The 15,107-nt window shown below is 37.0% G+C and overlaps 1 protein-coding gene across 1 annotated transcript; it reads left to right on the top strand.

Moving 5' to 3' along the window:
* Positions 1-4,812: 4,812 nt before the first annotated feature.
* On the top strand, positions 4,813-7,763 carry LOC127640472 (uncharacterized protein C11orf96 homolog). Its single transcript, XM_052123067.1, has one exon. It carries the CDS (start codon positions 5,394-5,396, stop codon positions 5,760-5,762), a length of 369 nt encoding a protein of 122 aa, XP_051979027.1. The 5' UTR covers positions 4,813-5,393; the 3' UTR covers positions 5,763-7,763.
* Positions 7,764-15,107: the final 7,344 nt, after the last annotated feature.

Here is a 15,107-nt window from a genome sequence, read left to right as displayed (position 1 = left end):
TATTTTCATGAGCTGAAAACAGCCATTGACCTGAAAAATATATATATGGCACTCATTGTCAAAAAGGTTGTCGACCCCTGGACTAAACCATTTATAGCTTTAAAAACAAATAACAAAATCTTAAAATGAATCCTGCATGGACTGGTAAACAGTGAAGAGATGCTATAACTGGTGAAATGCTTTCCCTCTTCCTTGTTCTATTCAGATGAAATGAAGTTATAAAACTAAGTTGTACATACTGACATATCTACTGTATTTATGAACATTATAAGTTAGTTATAAAATAACCAGTTGAAGTAAAATGAGTAGCTTCTGTTTATGTGCTATCTATTACAACACTGGCATGTTTTGGTCTATGAGGGAGAAGTCAGGATGTTGCATCTGCTAATTTTGGCTGTTATGGAGCACATGTGGCCTTCATTGGAATGTGTCTATGTAGTACTATAAATATATGACTTTTTGGCCCCTGTAGTGTATTCCAGTTTATGTCCAAGCTAAATACAGGGCCTCTAAGTTGTATTTTCACTTCTGTCTCTCACAATATTACAGACATGCATAATAAATGATCATTTAATAGTCCCTATGTTAACAGTCAGCATGTTTTTTTTAATCACTAAATGTTTGACCATTTCAGTGAAGCATATGACCATGGTGTGGATGTGATAACAAACCCATTTGTTTGTTTGTTCACTGTTACCCTACTCTGTAACTCCACCATTTTGACCATGGATATTCATCTCAAGGCAATTGGGGGGGGCGGGTGGGGGGGAACTCCACTGTAAATAAATACTTGGTCATTTTTGTTTTTTGAAGGTGCTCAATCAGAGAGTTTAGTGAAATATCCATTGGGGATTTTTTTTAAATACTAGATGGTCTTCCTGATTTGGGTATAAATTTAACATGAAATCCAAACTGACTCCTATTTACCCTCTCAATGCATGCTCCTGATCTTATGCATGGTGTACATTATTACAAGGGGGAAAAACATCTGTCTTCTAAAGCTTTCAAAATGTAACAACTTGCTCCGCCTCAGAAACTACTTTCCTTTTCGACTGATGTCAACAAGCCCTCTTATTTTTTAATCCCTCCACTCCAACCATGTTATATAGAGACCAAGATTCACAATCCAGTCAATACCAGATGGATAAAGTGCTATCCTACATTTTCTTTTTGAATATCCTGTTCAAATTTGGAAGTAACATCGGCTGTGAATATGTTTCATGTTGGCTTTTGAAAGTCAAGAATGGTTAAAAAAAAATCTATAGGAGGCTGAAATATAAAAATTGTGTTTTCCAGGCCTGGACAAGTCATAAATTGAATGCAGTGAGTATACATAAATGTTTCTAGTTATGCTCTGCTCTATAATATTTCATTACCTAAATATTGCTCCTGGTTAGAGCTTGTGTCCAGCAGAACTTGCTCCCAAGCTGTGATGTCGGACTTGTGAGCGAATCCTTCTTTTGAGTCGGTTATTTTTTGTTCATTTGTCAAAATGGTTCACAAATCAGTCTCGGTGATTATTAGTGAATCAGTCTTAATTGTTCAATCAGTCTGAAGTTATTTTGAAAATTGGTTTCAAAAAATCACAAAGGACTGGAAAATAATGGAAATTCATTGGTCGAAAAGGGTGGGCACCCTGAATACCACATGTCAGTCTTTCTTCATTGCTGTATTCCTGATGTGTCCATTTGTTGTTTGGACCTGCTATTGTTCACTTGAAGGTAATAGAATCTGAGGTTGAATAAGAGGGTAATTTAGTTATTTTTTCAGACGTGTAATGTGACAACAGCAGATGTGGGGTACATGTGATTACACTTCCCTTAAGCACGTAGATATCCATTCTGCATTTTGTTCTGCTTAGTCCAGAAACAAACCAATAATAAACTTGACAATGGGTCCCTGCATCACGTGGTTTGCATAGCTGTCCTTGAGGCCATCACACGATGTCACCTGACTGACAATACCTTGCTAGTCGGTGGATAAACCTGCATGTCTGCAAGTGTCTGAGAGCAGGCCTCAATCTCCAAAAATAGCTGAAATGTTACTTAGAGCAGACCCCTCCTCATTTGAAATATGAGAAGCAAGGACGAGTAGGAAGGTGACTTAAAGGGAGTTATGGCTTCCTCTTTGATTCTAAGTGGTCATCCCCCCCTTTGAAAAAAAAAAAACAGGAGCTGTTTTAGGGGCTTATGTCATAATGCCCATCCCTAGTTTCACACACTGTGCCAAAAATGACTCAAGGCTCATTGGACATGACTGACGTGGATCTTTGGAGGGTGACTCTAGACTAAATGACAAATCTGAATGACACAGGAAGAGAAAGAGAAAGAAAAAAGTGTGATTATGATGAAAACTACGCTCATTATAGTGATGGGGATCATGGTCGTGGCACTTTGGGATGTAATTCTTGCAATGTACATGTGACTACACCTCTAGTGGCCCACTTCTATGAAAGGCTTGTGTCGTCATTAGAAGTGTCCCAATATACAGTATACTTACAGTAGGTTCCAAAAGTCTGAGACCACTTGTGAAAATGTTTTCTAATTTAATACAAATTTTCAATACAAATTAACAGCATAATTATTTGAGTGAAAAGATTAATTGTAAAAATGTTCATGAATGTAAGAACTACTTTTTTGTATGTCCCCCTTTTGCTTTAAGGACATTCACTTGAGCTGGCATGGACTTCACAAGTTTGTGTGAAAGCTGATGATCCATGTTATCCCTGATTTGAGAATGTTCGAAAGAACATCATGTTTGCCTCAGTGGAAGCGAGGAAATCTGACCTTTTGGTACAAAGGAGTTAACCTGGTCAATGTCAAAGATTTCTACTGTCTAGTGTTAAATTTGTTAAGGATTACCCAGCTGTCTACTAGGCCTTCAAATTCAAAATACCAGCAGCTGTTGCTGATCATGCAGGTATGGAGGATTAAAGGGTTAGTTCACCCAAAACTTTATCCCATAATTTACTTACCCTCAAGCCATCCTAGGAGTATATGACTTACTTCTTTCAGCCAAAAACAGAGTTATATAAAAAATGTCCTAGTTCTTCCAAGCTTTATAATCGGAATGAATGGTACCTTAGATTTTGAAGCCCAAAAAAGCACATCCACCCATCAAAAAAGTAATCCACACGGCTCCAGTGGGTTAATAGCAGCCTTCTGAAGTGAAGTGATGCGTTTTTGTAAGAAACATATCCATATTTATAACTTTTGAAACTATAATCACTGGCTTCTGGTAACAGCCGTCTGCACGTTCACGAGAGAATCGAGTTACGGTGTATGACGTAGGTGTAGCGTAAGCTCCGGTGAGAAGTGACAAACACAGAAGCACAGACGATAGAGCAAAACAAATCACCGGTCACGAATTAGAAGACAACATTGAGGATTTTTAAAGAAAAATGTCAGATGATTTCGTTTTTTTGCCCAGCCCTATATGTTTGAACCGGAGTACACCGACCAGGAACTCCGGGAGATGGAGGAGGCTTCAGCAGTGGCACAAACAAAATAATCTGGTAGATGGAGAATCTGGGAGACGTGGTGGTGCTCATGCAGGAAATGCGAGGTAATGCAAATTGGTCTTCAAAATCTAAGGTACCATTCACTCCCATTATAAAGCTTGGAAGAGCCAGGATATTTTTTTATATAATTATAAAAAACATTTATACTATAATATAAAATATAAAGAAGAAAGTTATATACACCTAGGATGGCTTGATGGAGAGTAAATTATGGGATAATTTTCATTTTTGTGTGAAGTAACCCTTTAAGTCTAAAATCTCTTCTATCTCTTTGACCAATATAATGTATCACTGTTTACTCAAAGTATATTACTCTATTGTTTGTTCCTTCTGTTGGTCAGTTGCTGAAAATACTAGTCGAATTTTTTGGTTTATAAAGAGGGTATTTAGTTATTGTTTCAAATGCATTATGTGACACTAGAGGATGTATTGTGCATGCAAAGCAGTTTTGTCTGTTCTGTTAGGGTTAGAGTAAGTTTTAGGGTTTGATTTAGGGTTAGGAGTATATTAATGTGATCACTACAGAAAATCGCCCAGACTATGCCTTTGAAGTCACGTAGATACTGCATCTGCAAAGAAGTAAGTGACATAACGGTGTTTTGATCTCAGTACTGTTACCGTTATGGTTAGGTTTAGGGCTCTGGTTAGGAATATACTGTAAATGCAATTACTACTCTGATGTATCTGAAAATTGGACGCACTGTGCCATTCACATTAGAGCCATTCAAAAAAGTTATTGCGTTTGCTCAGTGCGTTACAATACCTCCACTAATAGGGGCAGTTTAGACATTCAGAAAGCATACACAGATTTTATCTGAAAAAAACTTTTGACCTCCTGTGGCAGATTTTTCATGAGATCAGTCTGGACATTTGAAATAGTTGTCAGAAATAGTTTAGCTGAGACAGTTGTATTAAAATGAATAGGATAAACTGGAACGGCCAATATGACAAGAAGTAGTCTTGCCTTACACGTAAAAAAACAAATAAAAACAATCACTTTTTTGAAAGAGACATCACGGATCAGTTAACTTGAGAATGTGCATGAACATTAGCTGGACCAGGCATTTTTTGTCCTGCGTGATCTGAGCTAAAGTAGCATAATTTATATATATATATATATATATATATATATATATATATATATAATTACTCTCATCACTATGTGTCTATTCGTCGTCATTCACTGCACATTTGTTCACAGCTAATATGTGTTTATGTTCGTGGTTTACAATAGATGATTACCTATGGTCATCTTTTGTTTTTTTTTCTCTTGTAGCTATATAACCTCTCAGACTTGTTTACTTCTCCCTTGTAGATTTTTTTTTTATACCCTCTCTGAATGCTGCATGAATCTCCTTCCCTCCAGCCACTCCCACTTCTCTGTTTCACAGCTCCCTCCCTTGCTGGCATTTATTTCAAGAATCTGATTCAGAGGGACTGGTATGGCATCCGGAACCATGACCGTTCACAGTGGGTGGGCGGAGCCGGTGTGGCATGGGGAGATGTTGAGGGAGTGAAGCACTATATAAGCTTGAGCTGGTTTATCCCTGTCAGTGGCACACTGAGAAACAGCAGAGATACAAAGAGACAGCACAAACCGTACTGCAGTAAACAGGAGACGGAGGCAGTGAGTGGCACAAACAAAGTCTGAAGACGTCTTTTCGCCACTGTTATCACCTGGACATTGTCATCTTGAGCTGAATATAAAAATTTCAGCTTTGCCATCAAAAATTGATAAGAGGAAGTTCTTTTAAGCCAAGAAGACAGAGAAAACTAGTTTAAACCTTTTGTACAAAGAGATCTGGAGAATCACAAGGCTCTCTTATCACAAACATCTCCGAAGACAAACATCCTGCCCTTGCCATCCAGATCAATGGCTGCACGTCCAATGGAGACAGTGGGCTTCCCGGTTCTACCTGCACACATCCTGGCATCGGCTATGGAGGAGTTTCCCCAGCAGCTGCCTGTGCCCAAGTGTCTGGCCAGGGGCCGAAACCGTACCCGGCGGCCCCGAGATGCCAGGTTCAAGACCCAACCGGTGACTTTTGCAGAGATTGCAGAAGTGGAGGAGGAAGGGGCTTCACCTATGGAGGAAGAAAGGGCAAGACGGTCCTTCCTGCAGTCGCTGGAGAGTCTAAGGAGAAGCACACAGACATTGCACCAAGCGGGATCCACACAGAGCTGCCGTACCACGTCCACACAGGCTAGTCTGGACTCCAGTGACTCTGACTCGGCACAGTGAAAGATGAGAGGAGGAGGGGGGACAAACTGACAGAGAGTGAGAATTTACATACGGAGGAAGGAAAGTCTAATGGCTGAAGAGACTGGAATCCAGTGTGTTCTTCATATATCTTCCTTGAAAAATTCCTGATTTATTTTTTAAAGAGATATTTCACCTTCAAATGAAAATTTTGTCATCATTTAGTTACACATTTACTCAGAGGTTGTTTCAAACCTGTATGACTGTTTCAAAGAACACAAAAGGAGATGTTTGGTAGAATGTTAGGGACTGACAGACTCAGTCACCATTCACTTTTATTGCATCTTTATTGAGACTGACTGAGGCAAATATTCTTCCACACATCTCCTTTGTGTACCCCAGAAGAGAGAAACTAATATGGGTTTGGAACAATATTAGGGTGAGGATATAATGCCAGAAGTATCATGATTGGATGGATTATCTCTTAACTACTTTAACTATTACTATAACTAGTAATGTTATGCATATAAATGCTTTTTAAATGTGCAAATTCCAGTGACACTGCAGCGTTTGTTTAAAGGCAAAGCTTTAGTATGTTGGAAGATTTCAGAAACCACTTAATTTCCACGCAAATTCCATGTTTTTTTATCACATGAGGCTTGAGGACCTGATGTGAAGTTACATAATGAACTTGTTAGACGGATGAGGAAATATGTGCTATTCCATTGAGGTTGTTTATATCCTTTGTGCCTGATTGTACAGTCAAATGGGTTCTCCACTGCTGAGCAGGATGTAGACCGTCATATTTTGTTATAATTGATTTTTGAGCTGTTAAACAAACTGAAAGAGGCACAACAAGGGTACTGACAGAACATGTATTGTATTATTACAGAAGATAATCAGCATTCAGGCAATGGTGAACATACTAATGAACTCGATGAGGGGCAAATTAAATAAATGTGTTTTATATTTATTTTGTTATAACATAGTTCAATTAGACATTTGTTCTGTTGATACTGTGGACTTGATAGTGAAGTCACTGTCACTATAAAAGCCTTTCTATTTCAATTTGACGTTTATTATCTTTTATTATTTTTTTTTTCATACTTTCTTTAATATATAAATCAACTTTATAGCATTGCATTTGTCCTTTAATTTGTTCCGTGACAAATGTATTGTTTTGTTCAGAGGGTTAGGGATCAGAAAACCAGTTTACCATTTATTATATAATGTGAAATGATACAAAATTAATACAACGATCAAAAGAGAGAACTGTGTATGACTTTAAAATGAAATTGTAAAGTCACTATCAATGTATTAAACCAAAAGAAAATGATCTTTTATACTTCGATTTGACTTTTAATATCTTTGTTAATTTGTTTCATTCCTTATTTATTGTACAAATAAACTTTATAGCTTGCATTTGTCCCTTAATTTGCTCTTAATTTGACATAAATTTATTGTGTTGTTTAGATAGTGTGGGGTTTACTGAAAACCAGTTTATTGAAATGTTTATTAAATAATGCAAAATAATAATTGACTAAAGAGAGTTGTGTTGTGACTTTAAAATGAAATTGTAAAGTCACTATCACTGTTTTTAAACTAATTAAAGAAAATGAGCCTTTATACTTTGAAAAGAGCTTTGTTTCATTCTTTAATAAACTTTATAGTGTTGCGTTTGTCCTTTATATTGTTCCTTGGCATAAATGTCTAGTTGCTTATACAGTGAGCGGTCAGCAAACCAGTTTACTGAACATTTATGAAATAATGCGAAATTATACAAAAATAATTGTTAAAAGAGATTTTTTACATTAAAATTGAATTTTGAGGTCACTAAACCTAATTATGGAATATTAGCCTTTAAACTTTGATTTGACTCATTTGTTTCATGCTTTCTTAAATATACAAATAAACTTAATAGCTTTGCATTTGTCCTTTAATTTTTTTCTTTGACATACATTTGTTGTGTTGTTTAGACAGTGACCAGTTTACTGAAATGTTTATGATATAATATAAAATTTTACAATAAATAATTGTTAAAAAGAGATTTCTGTGTGAATTTAAAATGGAACTATAAAGTCACAATTAAGAAAATAAGCCTTTTATTTCATTGTATATATACATACAGGGTTGTGGAGTAACAGAGTACATGTAACAGGATTACGTATTTAACATATAAAATATAAGTAACTGTATTCCACTACAGTTATAATTTGCAATTTACAACCTGGACAGGTCAGTGAACCATATAATTGAAGCCCTAGTAAGTCTGCTGAAAAGCTGTTATAGCTACACCTCTAGGTTAAGACAACACTGGTGTAATAGCCTGTATATCCTATAGGCTAATATGGGAATTTGTATGTGTTTATGTATGTATGTATGTGTTATATGGACCTTTGTCTGCAATAAAGCTTTAAAAAATTTAAATAATTGGTAATTAGTTACATTCAAAGAGTATTTTGATTACTGACGAGATTACTTTGCATTTTATTGTCGTTTGTTTCATTTAATATTTATTCCTTTCAGATGAAAAACATTTATACATATAAATGATGCAATACAAAGTGCATTTGAACAGCGGTGAAACACTTTCTTATGATGTGTTACATTCATACGAGCAGACAGAGAATTAAGTCTGAAGGAAGTTTGGAGCAGAAGAAATAGAAATAAACCTTGTGTAAATTGTCAGCTTTACGCTAGATAAATTGCTAATGCTATTAAATTGCCATTTTACATGCAAATGTCACCAGATACGATCATATTTTTTTTTATCAACAAAATTCACGTTGGATCATAATTTCTTTTTTTCTAGTAAGACCTTTGATATTAGGGCCAAAATCATATTCTTGGAAATAATTTTTGTATTGTTTTCCTGTAAAAATATCTAAACATCCTAAAAAACAAGATCAGTTAGATTAATATTTTTTTAGAAACAACACTACATAAGTTACACTGCATATTTAGGTTTTTCAGAGAATGTATTATTAACATGTGTATTTGGTCTTACTGTACTGTATTTTTATAGTCACAACAAGTGAAAAAATCTACCAGTGCTGAAGAAGTAATCCAAAGTATTTAGAATACATGACTGACCTTGAGTAATCTAACAGAATATGTTACAAATTACAATTTACAGCATATATTCTGTAATCTATAGTGGAATAAATTTCAAAAGTAACCCTCCCAATCCTGTATATGTATACAGTGCCTTGCAACAGTATTCAGACCCCATTACCAATTCTCTCATATTGCCGAATTACAAGTGGTACACTGAAATTTCATTCTGATTGATATTTAATGTATTTAGTTATTGTAAGGTGACATTGTTTTTTTTTGTTGGGAAATATTCAACCCCCACACATTAATATTTGGTCGAGCCACCTTTTGCTGCAATAACTGCTTTAAGTCTTTTGGGGTACCTACACTGTATACCAGCTTTGCTCACAGTGATGAAGGGATTTTTGCCCATTCTTCTCGGCAGATTTGCTCCAGGTTGGTTGGGTGATGCTAGTGGACTGGAATTTCAAATAGTGCACAGATTCTCAATATGATTGAGACAGGACTTTAACTGGGACACTGTAAGACATTTCTCTTTTTGTTCTTGAGCCACTTCAATGTTGCTTTGGGCTTGTGCTTGGGATCGTTGTCATGCTGAAAGGTGAAGTTCCTCCTAAGCTTCAGTTTTTTAGCAGACTGAAGCAGGTTCTCTTGCATGTTTTCCCTATATTTTGCTACATCCATTTTTCCTTCAATTCTAACAAGATGCCACCACCATACTTCACTGTAGGGATGGTGTGTCTTGAGGCATAGGAAGTGTTAGGTTTGCGCCACATATATCACTTTGAGTTTTGGCTAAAAATCTCTATCTTGGTCTCATCTGACCACAAAACCTTCTCCCACATCCAAGCTGGGTCACTCACATGCTTGCTGGCAAACTTCAGGCATGCTTTCAGATGGTACTTTTTGAGTAACGGCTTCTTTCTTGCCACCCTCCCATACAGGCCAGCATTATGCAGTGCTTTTGCAACCCAGTCTCAAGCTTTTGATATTGTTGACTGGTGCACCATTACTCCACTCACAGACACTTAACTCTGTAGCTCCTTCAAAGTGATTGTTGGCCTCTATATGGCTTCTCTCACAAGTCTCCTTTATGTTAGAGCGCTGAGTTTTGAGGGATGGCCTTTTCTTGGCAATGCCTGGGTGGTGTGGTGCAGCTTCCACTTCCTGATTATTGATACAACTGTGCTCACTGGGTTATCCAAACATTTGTATATTATTTTGTACCCTTTCCCTAATCTATGCAGTTCTGTGGAATGCTCTTTGGTCTTCATTTTCCTTCAGATTCACAGCCTGACCAACGATCCTTCAACGATGGGATTTTTTATCCAGAAAATGTGATTGCAACTTTAGTGATTCACAAGTGGTTGCCAATGGTAAAGTAACTGTCCTTGTTAGGGCAATTTCTTTCATCTGTGTAACCTGGCAGCTTCCATAGCACAGGGGTTGAATAAGATTTTTTTACCATTTGTAATTCAGTAATATGAGATAATTGGTCAGGGGTCTGAATAGGAATGGCCTCACCCTCCGATCCAAGAGGTCCCAGACGTGCTCAATGGAATTGAGATCCGGGCTCTTAGCTGGCCTTGGCAGAACACTGAAATTCCTGTCTTGCAGGTAATCATGCACAGAACGAGCAGTATGGCTGGTGGCATTTTCATGCTGGAGGGTCATGTCAGGATGAGCCTGCAGGAAGGGTACCACATGAGGGAGGAGGATGTCTTCCCTGTAACGCAAAGCATTGAGATTGCCTGCAATGACAACAAGCTCAGTCCGATGATGCTTTGACACCGCCCCAGAAGATAACGGACCCTCCTCCTCCAAATCGATGCCGCTCCAGAGTACAGGCCTCGGTGTAACGCTCATTCCTTCGGCGATGAAGACTATCACCCTTGGTGAGACAAAACCGTGACTTATCAGTGAAGAGCACTTTTTGCCAGTCTGTGTATGTGTATATATATATATATATATCCCTCGTGGTGGCGAAACGACTTGCCTCAATACGGGGGGTGGAGGACGAATCTCAGTTGCCTCTGCGTCTGAGACCGTCAGTACATACGTCTTATCATGTGGCTTATTGAGCACGTTACCGTGGAGACTTAGTGCATGTTGAGGCATCACGCTATTCTCGGCAGCATCCCCGCACAACTCACCACTCGCCCCACAGAGTCGAAAACCACATTATAGTGACCACGAGCAGGTTAACCCAACGTACTCTACCCACCCTAGCAACCGGGCCAATTGGTTGCTTAGGAAGCCTGACTGGAGTCACTCAGCACACCCTGGATTCAAACTTGCAACTCCAGGTGTGGTAGTCAGCGTCTTTGCTTGCTGAGCTACCCAGGCCCTCTCATTATATTATATTTGTCCTTTATTATGTTTATTTGTTTCATACTTTCTTTAATAGAGATACCAATAAACTTCATAGCATTGCATATTTCCTTTAATTTGTTCATAATTTGACATATTTAATGTGTTTTTTAGGGTTCAACAAACCAGTTGTGCAAAGCCTTTTTTTAATGGTTAAAAATAATACAAATGCTAAAAACAAAATAATTTTTCAGTCAAATTTTAGTAAAGTGAAAGCGCAAGGAGGTAAAACAAAAAACAACTGGCCTGTGTCTTTCTTTACCTATTATAATAAAAATCAACTATGACCCTTTAAAACAATGACTGCCCATATTCTCAGAAGATAGCATGCGTTTAAAAAGTGCTTTATCCACTACACAAAAACACATTTCATAAGCCCCTATCTGAACGCCCACCTCAACCTCTGATTGGTTTCCACTAGTAGACATCTAAAAATAGAAGCTCTCTGACTTGCCTTCTGATCTAGTTACATTATAGGAAAACATCTTTCTCCAACTGACTGGGAATTCTCTGTTGTTGTGAAAGATCAACACCAAAACCAAGTGTGTGAGAGTGTTATAGGGAATACCCTTTGTTCCACTGAGTCTTTATAACCCAGAGTTAAAATAAGAATTCCTCATCCTTACATCATTTTTATAATTATTTTGATTTAATTATCTATCCCTTTTCCAATTTGGAATGCCCAATTCCCCCTACTTAGTTGATCGTCGTGGTTGTGCAGTTACTCACCTCAATCCAGGTGGCGGAGAACAAGTCTTAGTTTCCTCCGCTTCTGAGACCATCAATCCTCGCATCTTATCACGTGGCTCATCGTGCATGACACCGCACAGACTCCCAGCATGTGGAAGCTCATGCTACTCTACGCAATCCACGCACACTTACAACATGACCCAGTTTGAACAAGAACCACTAATCATGACCATGAGGAGGTTACCCCATGTGACTCTACCCTTTCTAGCAACAGGGCCAATTTGGTTGACTGGAGTCACTCAGCACCCTGGATTTGAACTTGTGACTCCAGTGGTGGTAGTCAGCATCAATACTCGCTGAGCTACCCAGCCCCCCCCCCCTCATCCTCACATCTTAAGCATCTTTGTCAGTCACAGTTGCTGTTTAATTAAACTAACCATTTCTCACATTAAGGCAGTTGTTTACTGCTGGGCATGCAGTCCACTCATGTTTCCCAACACCTAAATGGATATTTTCTTTCAAGAACCTTGAAATGATCCTTGTTATCTCCCTTCTCTGCACCAAAGTCCTTCAGCAACCTACTTTGAATGTGGTTGCTGAGGCAATGGTGAGGTCAGTGAAGTATTATGTTTTGAAACTGCCGTGAAAACAAACTTTATGTTCTATTTTCACCACACTGTCTTGTTTACAACTCGTCCCATCCCTATTTCAGAATGAATTTGATCCGTCTCCCCCCACACTCTCTTTCTGTCTCTATCTCTCTGTTTACATTTACATTTTGGCCTAACATTATCTAATCAAAGCCAAAAACACAGTATCATAGATATGCATTCTCTCTGAGGCTTAAGGCACTGGCCCTTTTCAGAACTTTTTGTTACTTTATAAATTTAAAAAGATACGTTTGATAGGGACGCTGTATCTGAATATACGGGAGCATTGCAAAATGCGTTTGAGACCCAAATGTCAATTTGGGTCTCAAAATGTCAACAGCCAATTAAAAACATTATGTTCCCAGTTTGCATTTGGACTGGTCCCACTGTTCTTGGTTATGTAACAAATTGTTTTTAACTCTGATTGCTTGCCAAGAGACGATTTGATGAAAATCTTCCTAAAATGGCAATGTGTCATGGAAAAGGTACAGCATTGTATTTACAATGCATATTCTTTGTGTTTGTAACTGGTTATTTTGTATATCCTCACATAATAAGTGGTACAAATAAGTGGTCTTTTGTAACAACCCATTCACATTACAACATAAAATTGGTTAAAGTTTATTAATACATATACAGTATTTATTTCTATATATACATATATATATATATATATATATATATATATATATATATATATATATATATATATATATATATATATATATATAGCTTGTATACATGTACATATTAAACAGAAAAAAATCAGGCCATTGTTTTGCTCGTTCACCTTACTATTGGTTTTCATTGTGCAACATCACTGACCTGAGAATGTTGCCTGTTCAGGGCTGTCTGGGTGCTGTCTGAAATGTCATTCATTTGCTGAATCCCTGACCTACATTCTCATATATGCCACAAAGCAAAACCCTCACAGGTTTGGGTCAGAACCAAGAGGCATAGTGAAGCACCATGCTGCCCTCTTCCCCCAATTTCTACATCGCTCTGTCTTGATCTAATGCGATTAATCTTAAAATTGTCAAGAATATGCTGCAACTGTTTAATGAGCAGAGCCACATTGTTTACATGGTTTACTTTGTCTCTGTATATTAAGTCTCGTAGGAAAAAGTATTGTAAAAAATCAAAAATTACACACTTCACCTTTAAGATGAATGATTTTGGGAGGGTTTCGGTGCTCGGAGGTTCTAACATCTGTGAGAAAACAAATTCAACTGAAACTGTTTATTAAAAAATGTATCTTGTGTCAGTGATTATGACTGAATTTATATGCTGACATTTCTATTCTGTGTACTGACACAAGAAAGTATGAGTTTTCTCACTGGACGTCTTCATATGTATCAGAACGAACAGTCCATTCCTGCTAGGATATCAGATCTTTCCCTTTTTTCCCCACCCTGTACCCTTTTAGTCATATTCGTTTTGCAACAACAGGGGGGGAAATTTCGAGCACTATGAAAATGATCAAATCTGGGTGGCTGCATTTAAGGATAAACGCAAAATAAAGGACCATTAGAGAGCTGTTGTTCTAACATGTTGTAAAAGAAGTAGAAGTATTGTAGTATGCCATTTCAAACTCAGTCAGGGTGAAATTGCTAGGAATTTTAAAACTGTGATTTACAGGACTGGAAAAGTCATGGAAATTAATACATTTTAAAATGAATGGAAATTAGAAATCCTCTAGTGATGCAGTTGTCAAATATTTTACTGGCTAGAAATTGCTCATTGTGACTGCAAACTCTATAATACAATAATACTGTTATTATATGTTAAATAATCAAATTGATGAAGAAGAAGAAACATAGCACCAACATTCTTTGAATGTTGTGTTCTGGGCAACAACAACAGAAAATATATTTTTACTGGGCCAAAGAGAAACTTGTTCTACAACAGACCCAATGACTAATAGGCCTACCAGTCCATCTTTTAATCCCCCTAAATAAACACTAAGACCAAATGTACAGGCAAAAAAAAATATATATATATACATATATATATATATATATATATATATATATATATATATATATATATATATATATATATATATATTTATTTTATTTTTTGCCTATATATATATATATATATATATAATGTGTTAATTCAGTGCGATTAATTTTACAAAAAAATAAAGCGTTAAAAAAATTTACGAAAATAATTGCACTTCCCCCAGACAATAATAAGGAAGATTCCTGAGAAAAGCAAGCTTGTAGTACCACCTGTTTACTCCAGAGTAAGTGAAATTTCAGCTGTATGAGCAACCTGCAGTTTATACAGTGAAGATAACAACATTCAGCAGACACACAACACAGGCATGCATTATGTTCTTGCGTTCAAAACACTTGAACGAGTGCAAATGCGAACTAAGGGATCTCAAGATGTGTTTAAAGATTGCGTATTAAACTATATTTAACTTGAAACAGTGACCTAAACATTTTATGTTTATGATGCTATGCACCCAAGACGCTACACAAGCATGTCTGACGCTGGATTGAGATGGTGCAAAATTTGGAAGTTACCCACAAATATTTACTCGACATGTTTTTGGTCTGATTTCTGCAAGATTGTTAGAGATCATATTATTTCCAGCTTTCAACTTTGTTTT

This window comes from Xyrauchen texanus, chromosome 49, assembly GCF_025860055.1.
Source record: "Xyrauchen texanus isolate HMW12.3.18 chromosome 49, RBS_HiC_50CHRs, whole genome shotgun sequence".
NCBI lineage: Eukaryota > Metazoa > Chordata > Actinopteri > Cypriniformes > Catostomidae > Xyrauchen > Xyrauchen texanus.
This window is presented reverse-complemented; position numbering and strand designations above follow the sequence as displayed.

Coding starts and splice junctions, on each gene's coding strand:
- LOC127640472 (XM_052123067.1), top strand. CDS start 5,394: ATGGCTGCACGTCCAATGGAGACAGTGGGCTTCCCGGTTCTACCTGCA.